At 42.2% G+C, this 24,529-nt stretch overlaps 1 protein-coding gene across 3 annotated transcripts in view; it reads right to left on the bottom strand.

Moving 5' to 3' along the window:
* PKHD1 (PKHD1 ciliary IPT domain containing fibrocystin/polyductin) overlaps nucleotides 1-24,529 on the bottom strand; it is a 433,326-nt gene that overhangs the window by 205,172 nt on the left and 203,625 nt on the right. For all 3 annotated transcript variants that reach the window (XM_084623857.1, XM_084623855.1, XM_084623856.1), the window contains exons 41-47: nucleotides 23,248-23,373; nucleotides 20,649-20,782; nucleotides 12,744-12,856; nucleotides 11,535-11,640; nucleotides 10,067-10,201; nucleotides 6,876-7,011; nucleotides 4,888-5,134 (exon numbers count right to left, since the gene is read on the bottom strand). In XM_084623857.1, coding sequence (XP_084479983.1) covers nucleotides 4,888-5,134; nucleotides 6,876-7,011; nucleotides 10,067-10,201; nucleotides 11,535-11,640; nucleotides 12,744-12,856; nucleotides 20,649-20,782; nucleotides 23,248-23,373 — 997 coding nt within the window. The remainder of the gene's footprint in view (nucleotides 1-4,887; nucleotides 5,135-6,875; nucleotides 7,012-10,066; nucleotides 10,202-11,534; nucleotides 11,641-12,743; nucleotides 12,857-20,648; nucleotides 20,783-23,247; nucleotides 23,374-24,529) is intronic.

Genomic DNA, 24,529 nt, shown 5'->3' with positions numbered 1-24,529 from the left:
CCTTCTTCTAAAACATGAATAATACGAAGGCTCTGAATTATTTACATCCATCTGACAGCGCTCTTCAGCACTGCTGCCAGTGTGCAACGAACTTGAAACAGCAAAATCGGAAAATGGTACAGATTTGTACACTAAACATAAAATGAAATGATGGGGGGCTTGGGGAGGGGGGAAATCAAAAAGCTGGAGTGATTTTTTTTCATGTGTTAAAACACTCTTCTTAAGAGAGAGCAATTCTAATGTATCCTTCCTCTATGAGCAGTAGTGGTAATGTTTGGCTACGCAACATTTCTCCTTTAGCTGCCAGCAACTCAAATGCAGTAGCCAGCCCAGCTCACATAAGCAGCGGTAGCAACAAGAGGTGAACTGGAATAGCACATCGCAGTTGTATGTCCGTCAAAGCGGAAGCGAGATATTTGACTCTTCCTGAGCATTGTAGAAAGAGCCTGACACATAGCAGTTCGGGTAGGAAACTGAACTTTCTGAGCCTGACGGTCATTTACCCTCAGGTTACATCTACACTGGAGTGGAGGTGTAATCCCCTGCTCGGGGAGATGTACCCCTCGCTAGTTTGCATTAAGCTAGCTCTCTAACGTCGCAGTGCAGCCAGGGCTCCACAGGCAGCGGAAGGGCCTCGCCGCCTAGAGATTCCTGTCTGGACCCTAGGTACCTACTCGGGGTGGCTAGCCCGCCCTGCTGCCTCTGCAGCTGCAGTGACATTGCTATTTTTAGCATGCTAGCTTGATCAGAGCTAGCAGGTGTATGTCTAGGCAAGCTGGAAATCACATCTCCAGCACAGACAGACCCTAAGGCCTTTGGCCACCGGCACACTGTAAAGGGGCCCAAACAGGTGTTTACACTACTACTCACCACCACAATATATTTTCCTCTATATAGAGCAAATGGGAGGCAGAACTCAAATGACAGGGGTACTCAGGGTTTTTTCAATCACATGACCCTTCTTCACCTCATGTCACATGACTGAGACTAGGAAATATAAGGACCTGTGTCTCATTTACATTTCTGGTAAATCTAGACAGCTAATGAAGATGCAATTGTAGCATGTGTGAGTATACCCATCCTCGCTTTAATATAGCCAGTGTGGGAAACAACAATAGTGACCGTGTGGCGGCAGGGGCTTCAGTAAAGGCTAGCTGATCCCATAGGAGCCCGCTGGGGACCCTGGGTATGTAGTCGGGTTGTTAGCCCACACTGAAGTCTGTCCTGCCACGTCTTCACTACTAGAGAGACCCATGCTAGCTAGATTAAAGCTAGCATGGCTATGCCTAACCTTGCTACAATCATACCTTCACTTGCAGTGCAAAAAGAAAGAAGCAGGCTGGCAAGGAGAAGAGTATAATAGAATAGGGAGGGTAAATTCTGCACCTTAATCTGGATGGTGATTCTCAAGGAGAGAGACAACACATCATCTATTTTAGGTACTTACGTGGCCTCCATCACCATAATATCTGAGCACCTCTCAATCTTTAATGCATTTATCCTCGACACACCCCTATAAGCTATTATCCCCATTTTATAGATGGAGAATTGAGGCACAGAAAGGCTATGGCCCAGATTTTTAAAGGTATTTAGGTGTTGCAATGCTCAGCATTGCAATGCCTAACTGATTTAGGAGCCTAAATCTCATTTTCAAAAGGCATTTAGGCAGTTAGGAATCAAAATCCCATTGAGAGTCAATGGGATTTAAACTTCTGGGTCATTAAAAATCTGAGCCTAAGTGACTTGCGCAGGTTCACACTGGAAATCTGTGGAGGAGCAGAGAATTTAAGCAGGTCTCCAGTCCTAGGAAGTGCCCTAACCATTGAACCATCCTGTCCTCTAATTTATTTAGAATTTCTAAAGGCTTTTGGATTAAGTGCCTCATGAGATGCTATTGGGAACCTTTATATCTGAAGGCTGAGACATCCTGTTACAAAATAAAAAGTGGTATTCTCAATCAGGGATCTGAATGTGCTTTCCAAAAGATAACTCATTACCTGAGCTGCTCAAGGAAAAAAAAAGGAATGTTTGTTGTTTTTGTCAAAAAAAAAATCTTTAAAACATTTTTTTTAAACAAATTGTGGTTTTTTTGTGAAAATTTTCATTTTGTTGAGAAGCCATTTTTCATCCAAGAAATAAAAAATGTGGAGAAAAGATCTTCGTCCAGCTCTATCAATTATCATAATCCCCTTTTTTCGATGGGGGCATAAGTGGCATAGAAAGTAGTTTGGTTTCCCCAATGTTAGTGGCAGTGGTCACTACAAAACCCAGGTCTCCTGACTCGGAATCCTCTGCTGCAACCACTAGACCACAGTGCAGTCAGCGGGAGTCATGTCCTGAGCAGGTGTAAAGATTTGGCCCAGGAAGAACAACATAATCAACTAAAATCATAGAGGTAGAATGTAATTCCCCAGAATAGTGGGGTTAGTTTGGCTACTCTTGTGAAAAGTGCCATGGACTCTTCAGTGATGAGTGGTGAGGACTTGGATTGGACATGTGCAGAACCACCGTGCTGGGGAATCAGTATAGTGTTGATTTAAAGGGTAGAGTGCCAGCTGCTACATTAACAACAGGCAACAGCCAGGTCTCTTATCTACCTAGACTATGTATCCTTACCCTACATTCATCATTGTAGTATCTGAGTGCCTTACAAACTCTAAGGGCTTGTGTGCCTTGGATCTGGAGGCGCCATTTCCAGTTCGGGTAGACATACCCACGCTAGCATGCTAACAATAGAAGTGTAGCCGTGGCAGCACGAGTGGCAGATAGGCTAGGTGCCCAAGTACGCACCTACGGTTTCAGATGGGATCGTACTTGGGGCACCTACTCTGTCTCACTGCAGCTACACTGCTGTGGCTACTCGGCTGTTTTTCGCAAGTTAGCTCAATCAGAACTTAGTGCAGGGACGGCCACCTGAGCTGGAAATTACACCTGCAGATCCAGCATAGACCTACTCAAAGAGTTAACACAGTAACTGAATTCTACGCACCCCACAGTCAGTAGGCTTTTGTCTTAGGTTTGTCTATGGGGTCCAGGTCAGGGAAATGGGTTTTACATTTCTGTCTGGAGGTGGTGGGACTCTAAGCTCTGCCAGGAGTGAAGCCACAAGGGATTTACCAAGAAAACTCTGTTTCCCACGAACACCCTTGAGGATGGTGTATGCTTTATTCCAGTGGCTTATTCCCTTGCTGTAACAGGAATTCATAATCATGCAGAGTGAGGAAAGACCCAGTGGTGAGCTGGAGCCGGTTCGCACCGGTTCGCTAGAAACGGTTGTTAAATTTAGAAGCCCTTTTAGAACCGGTTGTTCCGTGAGGGACAACCGGTTCTAAAAGGGCTTCTAAATTTAACCGGCCCAAAGTGGCGCCTTAGGCACCAACTCTATGGTCAAGGGAGAGGGGTGGATGGGGCAGGGGTCCGGGGGGGCGGGCAGCATCAAGGAACGTGGGGGGGTTAGATGGGGCAGGAGTCCCGGGGGGGAGGGAGTGGGCAACGACCCCCTCATGGGGTGAGGAGGAACCAGTTGTTAAGATTTTGGCAGCTCATCACTGGAAAGACCCACAGGGAGCTAGGACCAGTCCCAGAAATAGCTTTGAAGATGAGAACTACAAACTCTGTTCTCAATGCGGAGCATAGGAGCTGCTGTGAGATTAGCTGGTCATTCTGGCTGAGTAAGGGGACTGAGTACTGACCTAGCCTAACCCTGTTTAGCTAGTGAGGTCTGATGGGAATCCCCATGCAAGGTGCTTTAGCACCTCATGGCAAGAGAAGGAAAGTTTATACAACAGGGTTGCCTGCCTTAGCAGGGGACTTGATTTGATGACACAGAAGGCACCTTCCAGTCCTATGTTTCTATGAAGCAGGGACATGAAAGGTTACATAAATCCTAATGGTGTCAGCAAGAAAGACACAACAGAAATAGAATTCCAGAAATTAATCTATTGTAAAGGGGTTTTTTTTTGTTAATTAAATAAATCAGCGTACTTAATCCTGCATCGTGGCAGGGGGTCAGACTACATGACCCTTGCGGTCCCTTCTAAGCCTGTGATTCTAATACCCCGTAGAAACAGCAGGCTGCTGATCCAATGGTAGCTCAGCCTGTGTGACCATGAAATGCTGGCTCCAATATTAATAGTATTATATGAATCTGAAAGTTCATTAAATCAACATGGAAAATGAATTAGATGGAACTGAAGTGAGTTTGCCAGGGATAGGTATAATCAGCCATTACCTTCAGAACAATCCACACTTGGGGAGCTCTTCAGGGAAAAAATTGTAAGAACATTCCCTTGGTTTGAATCTAATGTAATTCAAACTTTTTTCTTTAATCCTCCATTACTTGTGATTGTCTTTATTGTCTAAAAATATCTGGTGGAGGCCAGAAATCTGGGTTCAATTCCCATTTCTGCCATAAACTCTATGACCTTGGGCAAATCATTTAGGCCAAAAGTGTCCACTAGTTTTGGCTACCTCAGTTTCAGGGCCCATCTTGAGATGCACAGAGGCCTGATTCTCATTTACACTAAGACCCGTTTACACCACTCTGACAGTGTGGAGGACTATACAAGTGGTGGAAGTTACAACTACATCCACTTTAAGGCCCCTCTGCACTGCCAGAGTTATGGGAAGGGACTGCAGAATAAATGAGAATCAGGTTTTTAATGTCCAACCTTGCCCTTGGACAAGCTCAGCTTTTACAGCTATAGAAACCAAAATAATAAGGGTAAGTGATTTGCCTAGGACCAGAGAGAGAGGCCGTGGAAGAGCTGGGATTAATCTGAGTCTTCCTTAGTTCCAGAACTGTGCCCAGACCTGATACCTCTTCCCAATATGGAACATAAAAGCCCAGGCCAGACCTGAGCTTGCAAAGATGTAATTGCTACTTACAAACCAATAGACATACGGTGAAAAATAACATCCCTTCCACAAACACTCCCCCTGGCAGCATGACTGAAGTTAGCACTGGCCACGCAGGAAGCTGAAAGTGTGTCCATAGAAGCAAGGAGGTGACTTCCTTCCTGTCCTGTGAGGGAGCCATCCAGATCTTCGAGGATGGCCGAATGGGGAAATGGGAATGACGCCTGGTTGGGTGAATTCAGGAATGCCAACCGTTCAGCTCTCACTGTAAATCCACCTGGGGAAACAAGCAACCATTCAGAAATGCAACGTCACACCTTTGTCTGACTGGGGGTGCAGGGGCACTACCTACTCCCCCTTCCCCCCCGCACCATCCCCACCCGGTGAACAAGGGGTTAACCTCAACTGAGTTTCCTGTCAGAGAAATGGCTGCTTGGGACAGAAAGGGGAGCCTGCAGGCCTCCACACCCTGGGTCTGCGGTGTGGCTGGTCACATACCTCACATGTTATTGGTTCTACCTACTGACTGGATAATGAAATATTTTAAACAGAAGAATCATAACCAGATGGGAAGCATGGTCATAGGAATGGCCTTACTGCATAGACCCAAGATCCACCTAGTCCAGTATCCTTACCTCTAACAGGCCTTTTGATTCGAGCACTGGATTCAGATGCAGCAGTAACAGTAGGTTGACCCCAAACTAACATAATCAAATAGGCTCATAACTACATACACACACACACACACCCCTGGCCCAGGACCCAAAGCAAACAAAACATAGCACTTTTGTTCACTAGTCACTGTTTGTTAATATAGGACCTTCCTTTTGCACAGCTGAAGTTGCTTTGGGGGCAGATTTTGCCCTCCTGGTGCCATTTGATCTCCATTGCTGAAGTATTTTTCACCATTTTTATAGGAAAGTGTATGGTTTTATATAGTTTATAATTACACATACACACATATTTAACAGTTAATTGCAGTTGGAACGTTCTTCAAAGAGCCTTTGGGTAGCTCCTGAAAACTCAATATAATTCTTCGTTTACATACATTATCTCAGGCAAATTCACCTAAGATTTAGGGTGGCCTGAGGTACAACCTTGTTGGAATTCTATGAGGATGGGTTGCAGTGATTAAAGAATATGCCACTATGTTGAAGTATTACCCCCCCCCCGAAAAAGGAATATTAACAAATTAATGTGTTAATCGCTATCCTTACATCCCAATGGGGCTTCTGAATAATTGTCCCAAACTCAGAGAAATAGGAAAATTAAATCATGGTTGGGAAAAAAAACCACCTTCATCTGAAATCTATGCAGCATTCATGTCTGTCAGTTTAATAGCCCAGCTCTTCCAGGTAGAGAATCCATGAGCAGCATCTGCACCCAGAGCCCCAGACAGGGGTGAGCGCACTGCAGTAAGGGGCTGGCAAGGCAGCAAAAAGGCTGTAAGGAGATACCCATGCGTCAGCCCACCAGTGATATCAGAACACTGAGGACTACTTTCAAAAGCACCCTAATGAACACGTATGTGTCCAAGGGATGGAGTTATAATGCTCCCTCCTAAAATTATGGCCCACAGCTGGCCCAGGTTACCAGAGCCGCATAAGACAGGTGTTGATTTGCAGGACAGCTACATTAAGTTTTTCTATGACCCTCCTTCCCACAGCATCTGAGCACCTCAAAATTTTTAATGGGTTTATCCTCACAACACCACTCCGAGACAGGGAAGTGCTATTACCCTATTTCATAGAGGGGAAACTGAGGTACAAAGAGACTAGGTAACTTGTCCAAAGTCATACAGGAAGTCTGTGGAAATGCAATGAATTGAACCCAGATCTCGTGAGTCCCAAGGCAGTGCCCTAGTCAGTGGATCATCCTTCCTCTGGGATACAGGCAGCAAACTCTAGCGATGCCTCTCGGTGAAAGAAACAAAATCACAAGGGCAACACCAATCTTTACTGAACTCCAGGATTTTTCAGACTCTGCTATGTCAGAGCATCAGTGTAAATGTAACTTACCCTGGCCTTGGTAACAGCCAGAACAGGTGCTGATTGCAGTGCAAGTGCTAATATCGAAGTTCATGAAAGATGTACTGGAAACCAACAGTTCATGCCTTTGGGGAGTTTTCAGCCCTGCTGACATACAGCTACTGTCCTGCAAGATGAAAGTAAAGAGCACAGCCGAACACATCAGCATTTGCGTCTCCCGAGTGAAATAAGCCCAGGGTCCAGATCCTCAGCTGCTGCAAATTGATGTAGCTCCTTTGAAGTCCACAAAGCTGGGACCAATTTACACCATCTGAGGACCTGGTCCAGGCTGTCCAATATATTCACAACAAAACTTGGAAGCACACAAAGGATGGAAAATCAGAAAGCAAATAAATATGGAGAAAGAAGAAAAGATAAGGGTGAAAAAAACAAAACCAAAAAACTTAGGCAAAGAGGCAAAAAACATGACCAGAAAGAGAAAATGGACAGAAACAAAATGACAGTAGCTCTTCCAGGACATAGCACACAGAGACATGGGGGTAGCTGGTCCCATCTCCCAGTCCATGTGCTGCTGCTGGGAGCAATCGTAGGCACAGAGATGGTGGGGAGAGTGGAAGAGGAACTGGCATGACCCCATCTGCTGATGTTGGTTTGGGGCCCACCCACTATCCTGGAAGGACCCTCATCAGCAGGAAAGCACAACCAAAGCCCTACACAAACATTGTATCAAGGAACTTTAAACACATGAATCAAAAATGCAATTTAAAGGTACTCTATAGCAACAGGATTCTTTTAATTAGCCATTAAAGATGGCATTGTCCCTTTAAGAGACAGGGGCTCTGCCATTTCCCTTGAGCCCTCCCCAAGGAGGGAATTTGGAGATTCTCTAGGTGAAGAACTTGGTTCCAAGTCAGTACTGAGCTAATGCCTCAACATGGGGTTCCACAGACCAGACAGATTTAAATCTTCGAATGTTTTTTTCCTACCTACTTTTTGCTTTATTTATGTCCATCCCATCACCCCCAATTATATCCCTTTGCTTCACATTGTACAAGCTGTTTCCTTTCTTAATGTTTTCACCCTTCAAATATTTTTAGAAGACTGTTTCACTCTTTCTTCCTCCCCAAACATGCATCACCTGCCTTGGACAATCTGTCTTTGCCAGAAGTTAACGGTTTCTTTTACATGCAATGCATATGCATCTGGTTCACTGACTGAAAAATGCAAAGGCTCTGATCCAAAGCCCACTGAAGTTAACGGGAGCCTTTTTGTTGACTTCCGTCAGGCCCAGATACTACAGCACTAAAAGACTGAGGACTCAATTTCAATTTTCCTAATATTTCCAAAAATAATAATCTGCTTGCAAGGCACCCCTTTAAAAAACAAAACAGCTGGCAGAGCAGAATAGCCAATGTTCCTGTTAAATTCATGTCACAAAGTTTTAATTGATGTTAAAGAGACATCATTATTAAAGGGAGAATTACATAAATTAAGATGTAAATGATGACAAGGCGACTCTTATCATGAGATAATCAAAGATAATCACACCCTTGGGGGCCAGTGAGGAACAACACACAGCTGAGCGCCTCTACTTCTCTTAACATGTAAAGCCCTGGAGTTCTCTGGATCCTGTAACAACACAGAGAGCCATCCCTTCCAGTCTGAGAGCAATTCACTGTACAGCTAGAAGATTAGTTGTTTGGGGCCGTAGCTTTATTTGAGCTCTGTACTCCTTATGGATCAATCCACTACATTAAAATGCTGTCTTCCCCGGGCTTATAAATTAGCCTTTTAAAAAATATATCCATCAGCCAATCAGATTGGCAATGTACCCCAAGCAATTCAGTAAGCTGAGCTAGAAACCAGAGCAGAAAAATATGAAAAAGAAAGCTGTGGACAGCTGTTGATAAGATTCTATTATTAATTAAACTGTTTGCATTCCAGTACCACACAGAAGACTCAGTCAGGCAGGGATCTTATTGTACGAGATGTTGCACAAGCACATAGTGAGGGAAGATACAATTTACTGTCATAAATAATAACAGTTAGCACATGATCATATTTTTCATCTTCAAATATGACTTAATTCTCAGAGCCCCAGTGTGAAACACTGATTTACAGAGTGAGGAATCAGGACAGAAAGGTTAAAAATATTGCCCAAAAGATTACAAGGGGTATCAGTGTCAGGACTGGAATTGTGTACCCGAGTCCCAAACTTGTGCTCAGGCCACTAGACTAAATTTTTCAGTGACACCCGGTTATATGCTGGCTGGGCATTTTTGTAAAAGGTTAAAACTAAAGATGGTTAGAGCTGGTCAAAATATTATCAACAGAACAGTTTTCCATCAACAACTGAATTTAGTTTAAATCTAAATGTTTCACAGGAATGCGTCAATTTTTGACTAATCAAAAAAAATCAAAATATTTCACTTCAGCAGGGTCAAAATCTGTCATTTTTTATACCGTTAAATGTTTCATTTCAAAAGTGTCATTTCAATTCCTTCCGTTTAGTCTGTTATACTCTATTAAAATATTAATTTTGATACAATATTTAATATTATGTGTATACAACCTAAGTTTAAGAATTTAAACAAATGTCAAATGAAATGTTTCGATGGTCTCAAATCAACATTTCTGAATTTTTTTTCTGTGGGAAATTTCAGCTTTTGACTCCAAATTGGACTTTAAAAAAAAAATTGGAATTTCCCACAGAATGGAAATTCTGTCTCTGGCTCAGTTTTAGTTTTTGTGTTTGGATAGAGCTTGTACTTGGATATACAGTAAAACCTGTAGAACCTGGTATGTGAAAAGTGACATTATAACTAGTTTTATAACCTTATTGTACTTCCCTCTACTACCATCCTAAAATAGAGGCAGCTAATATTATGAAACCACTGACTTGGAAGGGTAATGTTGCTGGCACACTTCCCTCTCATTCAGTACCAAAATGGTGCCCTTGCATGGTATTAGGGGCATTGCGCTGCTGGAGTGTTGTTTTTCAGGTGGAATGGAAGAAACGTAGGCCCTTATTATTTGAGTTATGGAGGTTTCTCAAAGCTCAGAGATTAAGTGAAGTTGGCACTGAGAAAACAACTAAATCTTCTGGAGAAGCTGGCTTTTGTATTTCCTTCTGTTGGGTCTGATACTAGTCTGTAAGAAGGACCGTTTTAAAATAGACTGGGCTGAAGAAGCAGAATGAAAACAGCTATTGGAGTTCTTACCTTTTGACCAAGGTGTCCAAGTAATAAGCTGTTAGCAATAGTGGTGTTTCCAAGGCTTTCCACGATGTCAATTCCAAAATCTTTGCAAGCATAGATCTGGAAATTTCGGAGTTCCAGGTTGCGGCTGCTAAAAATCTATTTAAAAATAATAATAATAATAAATACAGAAAAGTTCTGTGGATCATTATTATCCTTTCACCACTGTGTAGCAGAAGAGGGAGATTGTCAAAGGCACAAACAGAAGTTGAGCATCTAATTTATCTTTGAAAAGCTCACCCTTAATTCTTTATTCCTGTTTACAAGGATTCAAAAAAATAACAGGTTATTTCCACGTTGATACAAAAACTGCACTGGAAAAATGAGACTAAATAGTCAGCAATATCCAGGGTTGAAGATGCAGTAAAGACTATTTTTGTAATTATTGAAGAGAGCAATAGCTAAAGAAGACAAGGGGGGAAAAGATGTATCATAAAGAGGCATTCCTTGAAGGTAATCAAGGTACTTTTTACAACCACATGATTATGGGAAGATAGCTCCCAGTGGGTAGCACATTCAAGGAACACAAAATAAACCTCATTATTATGATGCGGTGGGGCAATAAGGTACAAAGAATAATAAATTGGGTGGTTTGGCAGCCTGGCTATCTGAGTCAGCATGACGGATAAAAGGTCACCAAAATTGGAAAACACTGGTCAACTTTATGTTGTTTCATACAAGTAAACATTTCCAGAACCAGCAAATTCCATTCTAGGATGTTGAAAAATTCAGCAGTATACAGAGAAGAGCCACAGAAAGGATTTGAGACTAGAAACATGCCTTACAGAGACTTTAGGAGCTCAATCCCTTTAGGTTATGAAAGAGAAAGTTAAGAGATGACTTGATCACAGCCTATAAGTACCTATATGGGAAGAAGGTATTAGATACTATAAGGCTCTTTAGTCTAGCAGCCAAAGGCATACCTAGATTCAATGGCTGGCAACTGAAGCTAGACAAATTCAGACTAGACATAAATGCACATTTTTCACAATGAGGATAATTAACCATTGAAAGAATTAACCAAGGCATGGTGGTGGATTTTCCATCATTTAGAATCTTTAAAATTAGCATGAATGTCCTAAAAGGTCTGATCTAGTTCCACCACAAGATATTGGGACTGATGCAGGAATTACTGGGTTAAATCTGGCCTGTATTATGCTGGAAGTCAGACTAGATCAGTGGTTTTCAACCTGTGGTCCACAGACCCCTAGGGGTCTGCAGACTATGCCTAAGATTTCCAAAGGGTCCCTACCTCCACTCAAAATTTTTTAGGGGTCCACAAATGAAAAAAGGTTGAAAACCATTGAACTGGATGATCACAGTGGTCCCTTCTGCAGTACCAACTGACCAAAGTGGGTACAGAGGAGCTGCACCTTTGAGGATTACATTGAAGTGTCCTGAACTACCAAAATACAATTAAAACCAATTATACCTGAACCCCGCCTTGATTTCTCCAGGCTGTGAAGCTCTGGAACAGAACTGGGCCCAGGCCATCTACACGTTTTGGCTGGTATTCTGGATACACCAGGAGACCATACCTGTGTAAGAAGAAAAATGAAGGAAGAGAATGCCCAACTTTCTTTCTGTATATTTATTTATGTGTAGGTTTTTCTATTACACTTATCATGGTATCTTAGTGCCCAAGCCTGCACTAGCTCTCTGCATCGGCACATTTATTCAGAAATAAAGAGGTTTTGTACTCAAATATTTATATATATATATATATATATATATATATATATACACACACACATCTAACAATCCTTGTCCAGAAGTAGTTCTCTCAAACTCATGACATTTCTCTTGCAAGTGCCTCCAGAATTTGCCACAAGAGGGCTAATGCTCAGGCTGAGACAAGACAGCTATGTACTCTCACCATCCATCAAACTCTGGCCAACTTTGCTGCCTCTGAACTAATTGGATCCAGATAGAAAGTCCCTTACAATTTGGAATTCAACAACGTAAGGGTGAGTTTTGATTCCAACAGTGCCAAAGTTTGGGTGTTTCTGCACGCAACAATTTTGGTTTGACCAGTTGGAGGGTTTCTATCTAGATCATGGTTCAAACTTCCTGAAGTTTTAAGCATGTGAATAATCCCATTTCTATTCAGTAAAGCACTTAGTCACATGCTTGTATTTAAGCATGTCCTTAAAGTTAAGCATATAAGCACCTGCTTAAGTGTTTTGCTGAATAAGGATGGGATTACTCACAGGCTTGAAGTTAGGCAGGTGATTAAGTGCTTTGCTAATTCGAAGCCTTAAATCTACAGGGATCACTTCATCTGGTACTGAAATGCAGCACCTCTGGGGTGAAATGCATCAGCTGTTAACAATACACATGAAGACTACACAATAGTTTAGGACAGGAAATGAAAAGGGATGTGTCTAATTGAAACTTGAAATGGAAACTATTTACAGATAATCCATGAGAAATAAACCAAACTGAATCGTTATCAGATGACTTCTTTCTGCTGTGGAAAAATCCTTTTATAGATCAGAGAAGATTTTAAATGAACACAAAGCTCTGAAGCTATATTTAAAGGGACAGAGCCTAATTATCTATTTCAATTAATGGGGGGAAAATACTTAAGCAATTCATACTATTGAAAAAAAAATCTTTAGCAAAGGGAATCCCCAAATACCTTGTGCAGGAATGGGCTGTGTTCTTACTGAAGGCAAGAAGAGGAGTTTGTGATGGTCCCTCAGGCGAGAGATGAAAGAAATAGCCATAACCAGCGGCACACACTGTATTAGCCTGCAGACAAGCATGCACTACAGTTAGAAAAGATTCCTGGCAATTAAAAGCTTTGTTTTTAAAATCACTTTGGGCCAAGCCCTCTAGTCCTATGCCTTTAACTTACATAGTTCTCCTAAGTGCTTTAGAAGAGCTAAGTATTTATTTATTATTATTAATTTATTATTATTGAAATCAGTGCAAATTCTGCCAAGTACATACTACAGCATCCTCACTCCTGCTTTCTTTCTCACCCAGGGCCACTCTCCACCCTCAAGCCATGCAATAGTATCTGGCAGACAAGCAGGCATATCATATAGCACCTCAAGTTCCATTCTGATCTGTAAATTCCACAAAATTCCAGGTTGGCTAAAATTTCTTGTTCACTGAACATTATTTTATACATAAGTGGGCTGATTAAATCTTGGTCTACCAATTTCTGTCTTTCTCAACATGTATATTTTTCCATGCAAAAACAAACAAACACTAGAGTTAATGCAACACTAGAGTTGAGATATTGAGCAGAACATGCAGAATTAAGGGTTAACGGACAAATGATTTGTCAATGGTTGGAAGCTGAAGCTAAACACGTTCAAACTAGAGACAAAGGACGGGGTTTTTTTTTTAATCAGTGAGGTTATTAACTACTGGAAGAAGTGACTAAGGACACGGTGGATTCTCCAGCACTCAAAGTCTTTAAATCAAGACTGGGTATCTTTCGAAAAGATATGCTACAGCTCAAAACAGAAGATCCAGGCTTGATGTAGAAATTGTTGGCTGAGGTTCTCTGGTCTGTGCTATGCAGGAGGTCAAACTAGAAGTCATAATGGTCTCTTCTGGCCTTAAAGTTATGAGTTTATTAAATAAGTGAGTAGGGAGTGGATTATGCAGGGATATAAGCAATGGGATAAGGAACTTTTCAACGCCAGCAGTGAAATCCTGTCCCATTGAAGCCAATGGGAGTTTTGCAATTGATTTCAAAGGAGACAGGAGTTTATCCTAATCATAATTCAGATCTGCTCTGTGTTGGCAGTGGCCAAAATCAGTTGTCATTAGATGGTGTCAATCGTCATGGTGTTTTTATGTGGACACTTTTCCACTAGGACCTCCAACTCACTTCGCAAAGGTCACCGGTCAGCCTTAAAATGGTAATGAGTAATGACCCTAATCAAAGCCACAGCAGTGACCCAGAGGTGAAAGGCTCCATATTCCATTGCCAGTCTCCTGACCCTGTTAGTTCCCTGCAGTCGTGATCTTTGACATCTTTCAAAAAACAAAAGGATATCAATGTCCAAAGCATTGCCTTATCTCCCATCTTGCAGAGCTGCAACAATTTAGAACATGCTACCCAATACAGATCCCTTTCCCTTAAAAAAATGCTTCTGCAGTCAAGTCACAGTATTCTAGGATCTTTTACTTGCAATTGTGCATTCCACAGAAGATTCATAAGGAAAAACTGCACATTTATTCAGGCAGCCAGTGGCTTGAAGGCAGCGGTTTTAAGCAGGCAGGGAATTTTGTGTGGAAATCAATTTTTTGTGAAGTCAGTGTATTACGGACATCCATGCAATCAAAATTCCAGAGAGAAATTAATTGCCAGTGTATGCCAGATCCCTGAAGGTGTGCATCTGAAGTCACTGGAATAAAATCCAGTCAATGTTTTAAGTGCCTTTTAACTGATAATGTAACTATTTCCATGAATACCTTAGGATGAACAGTGATGGTCCTTTAAAGCTCTGCTTCCTCTTCTCCCCACCAATAAAATACAACACTGAAGGCGTTTCGAGCACTATTCCCCAATGCCAAAGCCCATGAGAATGCAGCAAGTTGTCCTAATGGGTCTATGCAGCAAGCATTCACATTGCAGTAGGTCTCAGAAAGTGCCATGGTAGGGAAGCAATGGTGGGCAATTCTTAAAGGCAGAGGGTGACCAATGGCCAATAGTCTCCCCAATAGTCTCCCCAGTGGCCAATAGTCTGGGAGTTGGCTAGTTCAGATGATATTGGTAAGGAGCTAAGGAACCTTTCATCAGCAACAGTGAATTCCACTGAATGCGTCCGATGAAGTGAGTTGTAGCTCACGAAAGCTTACACTCAAATAAATTTGTTAGTCTCCAAGGTGCCACAAGTACTCAAGTTACTACTAGACAGCTGTTTGGTGAGCTAGGTGCAATTGTTGATGTCCATCCATTTTCTGGTGTTCAGGAGACCACAGCCACAAAAAGATACCTCTAAGCACTAATTTGTATCCCTGTGCTAAGGCAAGAGGCTAAGGACTGAATAAGCATAGAGAATAAGTTGCCTTCTTGTGTTAAAGGAACTCCCTCCATGTTGGAGCTGATGCGCGCTGGAGAGGTACCTGTTCCGAGGATAAAGAGAGGTCTTCATTCTCCAGGGTTGTCAATGCACTAAAACCACAGAGAAGTACAGGCCCAATTCTCCTCATCTGGATGCAAAATAGAAGTAGGTATACTGAAGCTAATGGAATTACTTTGGGGTAAATGAGGAATTCTTTAATGGCTGATTCTGTATGTACCCTGATTCACACAAAGTGACTGAAAACGATTGTGATGTTACGAACAACAGGATTAGGACTTCAAATGAGGAAGGAGCTGCAGGAACTGCTGAACTGCTGTAATGGGACCTGGCCCAGACTCTTTTCTCAGTTTCACTGGGATAACTGAAACGATGGGACTACACTGGTTGTGGCAAATCTGGAGTAACTGAGATTAGAATCTGGTTCCAGATGTTCAGGAATAATAAACGGGGGATGATAAAAAACAGAAAATGCATGTTCTGTAGAAGCAGAATTGTTTGTAGACATAATGTTGATTTTCTAAGTCCTTCAGGAGGCAACAGCAGTTTCATAGAATCATAGAATATTAGGGCTGGAAGGGGACCTCAGGAGGTCATCTAGTCCAACCCCCCTGCTCAAAGCAGGACCAATCCCCAACTAAATCATCCCAGCCAGGGTTTTGTCAAGCCTGACCTTAAAAACCTCTAAGGAAGGAGATTCCACCACCTCCCTAGATAACCCATTCCAGTGCTTCACCACCCTCCTAGTGAAAAAGTTTTTCCCAATATCCAACCTAAACCTCCCCCACTGCAACTTGAGACCATTACTCCTCGTTCTGTCATCTGCTACCACTGAGAACAGTCTAGATCCATCCTTTTTGGAACCCCCTTTCAGGTAGTTGAAAACAGCTATCAAATCACCCCTCATTCTTCTCTTCTGCAGACTAAACAATCCCAGTTCCCTCAGCCTCTCCTCATAAATCATGTGTTCCAGTCCCCTAATCATTTTTGTTGCCCTCCACTAGACGCTTTCCAATTTTTCCACATCCTTCTTGTAGTGTGGGGCCCAAAACTGGACACAGTACTCCAGATGAGGCCTCACCAATGTCAAAGAGAGAGGAATGATCACGTCCCTCGATATTCTGGCAATGCCCCTACTTATACAGCCCAAAATGCCATTAGCCTTCTTTGCAACAAGGGCACACTGACTCATATCCAGCTTCTCGTCCACTGCAACCCCTAGGTCCTTTTCTGCAGAACTGCTGCCTAGCCATTCGGTCCCAGTCTGTAGCGGTGCCTGGGATTCTTCCGTCCTAAGTGCAGGACTCTGTACTTGTCCTTGTTGAACCTTGTCAGATTTCTTTGGGCCCAATCCTCTAATTTCTCTAGGGCCCTCTGTATACTATCCGTACCCTCCAGCGTATCTACCACTCCTCCCAGTTTAGTGTCATCTGCAAACTTGCTGAGGGTGCAGTCCGCGCCATCCTCCAGATCATTAATGAAGATATTGAACAAAACCGGCCATAGAACCGACCCTTGGGGCACTCCACTTGATATCGGCTGCCAACTAGACATGGAGCCAGTGATCACTACATAATGCAGGTCTAGTGACTTATGAGGAGAGGATGAGGGAACCGGTCTTATTTAGTCTGCAGAAAAGAAGAGTGAGGGGGGATTTGATAGCAGCCTTCAACTATCTGAAGGGGGGTTTCAAAGAAGATGGCTCTAGACTGTTCTCAGTGGTGGCAGATGACAGAACAAGGAGCAAAGGTCTCAAGTTGCAGTGGAGGAGGTCTAGGTTGGATATTAGGAAAAACGATTTCACTAGAAGCATGATGAAGCACTGGAATGGGTTACCTAGGGAAGTGGTAGAATCTCCATCCTTAGAGGTTTTTAAGGCCCGGCTTGACAAAGTCCTGGCTGGGATGATTTAGCTGGGGTTGGTCCTGCTTTGAGCAGGGGGTTAGACTAGACGACCTCCTGGTCTCTTCCAACCCTAATCTTCTATGATTCTATGAAGTGTAAAAGTAAAATTAGGCAGGCCAAAAATAATTTGAAGAGCAAATAGCAAAAGACACAAAAACTAACAGCAACAACAACAAAAAATTAAGTACATCAGAAGCAGGAAGCCTGCCAAACCATCAGTAGGTCCACTGGATGACCAAAATGCTAAAAGAAGACAAGGCCAATGCAGAGAAGCTAAATTAATTATTTGCATCGGTCTTCACTGCAGAGGATGAGAGGGAGTTTCCCACACCTGGGCCATTCTTTTTAGATACATATTGGAGGAATTGTCTCATACTGAGGCGTCCATATAGGAGGTTTTCGAACAAACTGATGAATTAAACGGTAATTAGTCACCAGGACCAGATTATATCCACCCAAAAGTTATACAGGAACTCATATATGAAACTCCACAACTACTAACTGTGGTATATAAACTACCACTTAAATCAGCCTCTGTACCAGATGATTGGAGGGTAGCTAGTGTAATGCTGATTTTTAAAAAGACTCCAGAGGCAATCCTGGCAATTGCAGACTGGTAAGCCTAACTTCAGAAACAGGCAAATTGGTTGAAACTGTTGTAAAGAACAAAATTATCAGACACATAGATGAACAACATATATTGGGGAAGAGTTGGCTTTTGTAAAGAAAAATCATGCCTCACCAATCTATGAGAATTCTTTGAGGAGGCCACCAAGCATGTGGACAAGGGTGATCCAGTTGACACTGTGTACTTAAACTTTCAGAAAACTTTTGACAAGGTCCCACACCAAAAAGCTCTTAAGCAATGTAAGCAAACATGGGATAAAAGGCAAGGTACTCTCATGGATCAATAACTGATTAAAAGATAGGAAACAAAGATAGGAACAAATGTTCCGTTTTCACAATGGAAAAGGTTAATAGCAGGGTCCGGCAAGGATCTGCATTGAGACCTGTACTCTTCAATATATTCATAAGCGATCTGAAAAAAAGGGTAAATGGAGAGGGGGCATTTTTACAGATGACATTAAATTACTCAAGATAATTAAGTCCAAAGAGGACTGTGAGAAGTTACAACGGGATCTTACTAATCTGGGTGATGTGGCAATAAAATGGCAGATGAAATTCAGTGTAGGTAAGTACAAAGTACTGTACACTGGAAAAAATAATCTCAACTCTACATACAAAATGATGGGGTCTAAATTAACTGTCACCGCTCAATAAAAAGATCTTGGAGTCATTGTGGCTAGTTCTCTGAAAACATCTGCTCAATGTGCAGGGGCAGTCAAAAAGCTAACAAACTGTTAGGAAACACTAGGAAAGGGATAGATAATAAAACAGAAAATATCAGAAATGTCATGCTCTAAATCCAGGGTACATCCACACCTTGGATACTGCACGCAGTTCTGGTCACCCCATCTCAAAAAATATGTATTAGAATTGGAAAAGGTACCGAGAAGGGCAACAACAATGATTAGGGGCATGAACAGCTTCCATAGTAGGAGAGGTTAAAAAGACTAGGACCGTTCAGCTCAGGAAAGCGATGACTAAAAATGGAGATGACAGAGGCCTATAAAATCATGCCTGGGGTGGAGAAAGTGAATAAGGACGTGTTATTTACTCCTTCTCATAACACAAGAACCAAGAGTCACCTAATGAAATTAATAGACAGCAGGTTTAAAACAATCATAACAAAGTACTTCTTCACACAACGCACAGTCCACCCGCGGAACTTGTTGTCAGGGGTTGTTGTGAAGACCAAGGTTATAACAGTGTTCAAAAAAAAATTTAGATAAATTCATGGAGGAGAGATCCATCAGTGGCTATTAGCCAAAATGGTCAGAGATGCAACCCCATCCTCTGGGTGTCCCTAAATCTCTAACTGACCGAAGCTGGAATTGGAATATCAAGGGATGGATCACTCAATAATTGCCCTATTCTGTGTATTCCCTCTGAAGCATCTGCTACTGGTCACTGTTGGAAGACTAGATGCTGGGCTAGACAGACCACTGGTCTGACCCAGGATGGTCATTCTTATGAACCCTCATGATGTGCAGATGCCTAAACTGATTAACTTCAAGAGCCTAGTGCTGTGGCTAAAATCCTTCCTTCCCTCCCTGCAGTTCAGCACTTCTACTTTTTATATTAGGGTAGAGTTTGAAGGCCCCAAGTGAGATTAGGCACCATACAGGCACATAATAGGAGACTGTCCCTAACCCCAAAAGCCTACAAATATATTGTGGTCTTTTCTACAGTGACCATGTCTTTCCTTTTTTTTTTTTTTGTCAAGTACTTCTGGGTGCTGTACAATAATAAATACCCCTACTAATAATGTAGATAAAGGGAGGTAGATTCCTCGTTTTCTTTTAGACTTCAGTATCCTCCTGTTGCAATGCCTTATATGCCCATCCCCTTAGATGGCAGCTCACAATGGAGATTGCAATGAGCATCTGCTATGCCACCCACACTGGCTTGCAGAGGACAGGCCCCAGTAGTTTTTACCCCAGTGGCTGGTTACATGTCCATGGCCTCAACTTGTGAATAGATCTCTGAATTTCTATTATAGCACATGAGCTAAACAAATGTGTTGAAAACTGACTGAGTTAGCTTCACAAGTACATTGACAGGTAAATGTAGCAAGCCCTTTAACAGCTGAACCATTGGTACTGAGTCAGACAGCTCTAGGCTATGCCAATGTACAACTGTGTAGATCTCTCTGTGTTTAGAGGCCCTGAAGTCATGCTACTCTGCCTACATTTTTAAAAAACATAATAGATGCCTCCACTATATTCTCTAAAGTGGCCTGTAAAGTTGGGTATATGCCCTGCAGGGAATTAAATCGTAGTTCTCTCTTTATTCTCAGGCAAACTTGTCAAGAGAGTAACACAGGAAACCTGTTGGTCTGTTTCTCACCTTCAAAGTTAGGTGCAACTCTTTGAGGAGCAGAGAGTGAAGAGGAAATCATGTCCTCATATGTAGTTCCTCGTTGGTTTCAGTTTCTATGGATTGGCAGTCCTTGAGTTTTTTCTTGAGTTTCGGGTAGAAATTCAGGTGGAATTCACTTGAAACTGTGGAACTGTATTTGGTTTGCCATCCAGATCAGGAAAAACTGAATTTTTTAAAGTTTGATGGAAACAATAAAACTGGTCCAGAATTGATCAGATCTCGGCCTAGGTTTTTTGGCAAAATTTTGTGCGCCTTCTGATGAACCCAAGATGACTTTGGACTTTGTAACGAAACATAAAAAGCTTGGAAGTTACATAGGGACTGGAGTTTTGTTGCAAACATTTTACACCGTATGTATGTGAGAGAAAGAGAGAGATTATGTGGGTGGGTGTGAGTGTGTGTTTATGTATAGAGACAGAGACTATTATTAGGGAATATATCATTGTGCACTTGTATTACTATCCTGTTTCAGTAACCATCCTTATTAAAACTCACTCAGTAAGTGAACAACCCGTGTTTGGGTCACCCTGAGAAGCATATTTCAGACCAATCTTTTGTTCTTGGATACAGTGTTGTTTTTTTACCCTTACCTCTACCTGGTTAGCCGGAGCCCTGATGTAGATCCCTGCTGGTGATAATGTTTCTATGTTGGAAAGTCCATCTGTTCCAGAAAGGCCAATCACTGTGTTGTGACTGACTTCATTCCCCTCTTCCAACCACCCTCCTAAAATATAATCAGAGGCACAAATTCATCAAATACAGTCCAACAGTCAACACCCATGCAGATCACATATTATTCTCTCGGTGTTATTCCCCACCTATAGTGTTGTGCAAGGCACTGTGCGCTGATTGGCTGCAGCTCTTCACCATAGAGGTGGCTGCCTTTCTGCAGTGCTGTACTTGTACTGTTTGCAAAGCACGCTGGAATCTATGTTACGCCACAGAGAGAAAGCTGAGAGTGGGGCAGGGTCAATTTAACATGGCAGGGGTCTAAATATCAGGGGTGAAAATTATTACTGGGGTGCATAATTGAAAGATCAGATAATTTCCACAGGATGGAGAGGGAACTGTTGTTATTAATTTGTACTATGGTTGTGCCAAGAGGCCAGAACCAAGATCAGAGCCTCTTGTGCTAGGCACTGTACAAACACAGAGTAAGACAGTCTGTGCCCCGAAGAGTTTAGAATCTAAACAGAGAAGACAGACAATGGTTAGGAAGAAGAGATATTATGATACACATTGTACAGATGGGGAATGGAGGCACAGAGAGATGGAGGTGAGTTGCCTAAATTCACCCTGTGACAGAGCCAGGAGTTAAACCCCAAATCTCCTGAGTTCCCACCCAATGCCTTAACCATGTAAACAGAAAGATTAAAAACACATCATGCAATCATGTACCAAAGTGCCTTGGGTTTTCACTTGTTGTTGTTTTATTTTGGTCGGTGTTGGTTTTTTGGTTGTTTTTTTTTTTGGTTTTGGGTTGTTTCTTTGTTTTGTTTTTTGAGTGATGAACTAGACAATGGGCAGAAGACAACAACGGAGCCACCACTCACAGCAGCACACATGCCCCCTGCCTGCAGTAATTGGGTCCCCAAAACGGCATGCATCGTGAATTGGCACAGAAAGGAAAGGAAAGAAAAGCACCCTAACCTCTATCCTAAGGAAATGCCAGCCATCATCTATCTGGAAAATGGCAAGCCCTATCCAAGGAACATGCAAGTCAACCTCACCCTTCCTTTTCAAGACATATGGTTCTTGCTAGGGATAACATATGCCAACGTTCCCTCCAATTCTTCCCTGGACACAGATACCCTCCCCCATATTAACCACCCTAAATTCAAGCTGATCTCCAAAAAATATATATATGCTTAGAGTTTGGGGCTTTATTTTTTCACACATCATGCAACCTCTATGGCATTTACCTTGGAACTAGATCCTGCTGAGAAATATTTCCTTTTCAGATTGTATTTATTTCAATCACAGCCATTATGAGAGCAAAAGTAGGATTGTACACTAGTGCTTTGACAGTCATACAGGTTTGAAAGGAGGCATAAAAAGTCTTGGCTTCCAGGCCGGGATCTTGTTTGCCAATTAAGTTTAAGCCCAGAGCAACTTTTTATGACTGTCCTGCAAAATCCTAGCAAATAGGGGTTTAAATGAAATCATTGAGAGATTTCAATTCTAGAGCAGAAAACAGGCAGCTATAATAAATATGCCTTTACAGGTAACAAAATGATATATAAATTCATCTTTCAGACCCTCTGGAGCTACTGACATTGAAGCCATTAAAGACGTCTTGAGGATACAAAGTATTCAGCCCGAAATTTCTGAGGACACATTTAGTTCAGCCCAGAGATTGGAAAGTCAGAATTATGTCTCAGCATGAATGATGGGAGGAACGGATTTCCAAATTAAGACCTGGACAGGTTGAGCTCTGCACCTGTTTATAGTCAAAGTGCTTTCAGTGGGACTCTAGTCAAGCGAAAGGCCTGCATGTGTGCACTGGATTGCAGGGTTGGGGCCTAAGGCTTTTGTTTGTTTGTTTAAATTTAAATTGCTGTTTCTCATCCATGACTGGCGGCAGCCAAAACTAAAGTGATATCATGACCTACTCAGGCAGTATGGAATGCCTGTGGAACAGGCTGCAGACCAATCTCCAGCTTGCTTTAATGGTAGATAGGAGAGAGATTTTGATTTTCAATATTTTTATTGTCTCAAATCAGTCAAGTACTTAAGCCTGTGCTTGACTTTAAACATGTGCTATCATCCTATTGTTTTCAATGTCACCTGATCAACACTAATGGGAAGTATGTGCTTAGGTGAATCAGGGCTATAAATATTACATCATAGAGTTCTTTCCATGACAGGTGAATCAGATTTTTTTTTAAAAAAAAATCTCTATCTACTGTTAGATTGTAAAGAAAAGAGGTGGTGCAGGAGAGAAGTACCAATAGGACTGAACAAGCTCCATGCTGGTCATAAGAAATGGACCCAAGGCATATATGGTTACAAGAAAACAGGTCCTCAGCATCTGCATGAGGAAGTTGGAGAGTGATATACAGGATTCCACAAGACTAGTGCCAGAGAACATGAATCGAACCTTCTTCCGCCCAAGGAAGTTTCGATTAACTGTACCCTTGGCATAAAGAGCCACGTATAGGTTGATTGAAAATCCTCTGCTTCACTTACCCAGTAGAATCCCATGACCTAAAATGTTATAGAAAACATTATTGTCCACTCTTAACTCTGAGATCCTCGACAGACTGAGTCCCCGACCAAAGGAATCCCACACTGAGCAACCGCGAATGTAAGAATCTGGAAAGAAAAGGGTAGTGTCAGAGGAAAGCAGGAACATAACTCCAAGTTGCCTCCGTTAAAGGTGAGGTTTTTGTACAAGATGTTATTCATCAACTCTGATGCTGCTTGGTTCATCCAATTTGCTGTGATGCTCCGATGAGACAGATCACAATTTAAGCTGTTCACCCAAATTTTGCAATTTTTACTAACCTGCAAGTATTGCTTATATGATGAATTTTACCCCCTCAGCCCTCAAATGATTTCCAACGGGTAGAATGTTTGCAACATTGTGACATTGAATCACAACATAACGAGGTTTTAAATCAGCATCATAACATTGCAAAGTAATGTGGCATCGTGCTTAGACAAAGCTATCACATTTTCTATGTCGTCACTATATTAAGTGAATTTGCATCACAACAATGTCATGCAAGTGAGGTTTTTTTCTATACGACAAACTTTGAAATGTGGCCAGTTTAGCACAATCACACAAGAAGCTGAACATATGCCATCCAGTGATTTGCAAAGCAAGAATAAAAATGTCATTACACTGTAAGAGATCTTTTATATGTAACCCAGTAAGCCATGTGCAAATTAGCAGACATGACTAAGGACAGGCCAGTGTGGGCTACATGCCAGGACAAAGGCAAAGCTTTCTCAGCTGATGTTCATATCCCGGACTTGATCTAGCTCCCTTTGACACCAATGGAAAGACTCCCATTGGCATGAACAGGAGTTGGAGGGTCCCTACAACCATCACCAGACTTTACTCGCAGTCTGCAGTAGTGATGGACAAACCCTAAAAGACTGATATTCCAAGTTAATTAAACCTCCCCCATGAGACTACAGTGGGGGAGGTCTAGGTTGGATATTAGGAAACACTATTTCACTAGAAGGGTGGTGAAGCACTGAAATGGGTTACCTAGGGAGGTGGTGGAATCTCCATCCTTAGAGGTTTTTAAGGCCCGGCTTGACAAAACCCTGGTTGGGATGATTTAATGTGAGTTGGTCCTGCTTTGAGCAGGGGATTGGACTAGATGACCTCCTGAGATCTCTTCCAATCCTAATATTCTATGTTCTATGAATTCTATGATTCTACAAAGTTTGGCTAGGAATATCATGAGAACCAACTTTACCCATGAGCTTTCCAGCTCTTCCTGCTTTCCAATTGCTG

This window comes from Lepidochelys olivacea (assembly GCF_965140295.1).
Source record: "Lepidochelys olivacea isolate rLepOli2 genome assembly, chromosome: 3".
Classification (NCBI taxonomy): domain Eukaryota; kingdom Metazoa; phylum Chordata; order Testudines; family Cheloniidae; genus Lepidochelys; species Lepidochelys olivacea.
Note: the sequence above shows the minus strand (reverse complement) of the source record. Positions and strands in the feature narration are given on the sequence as shown.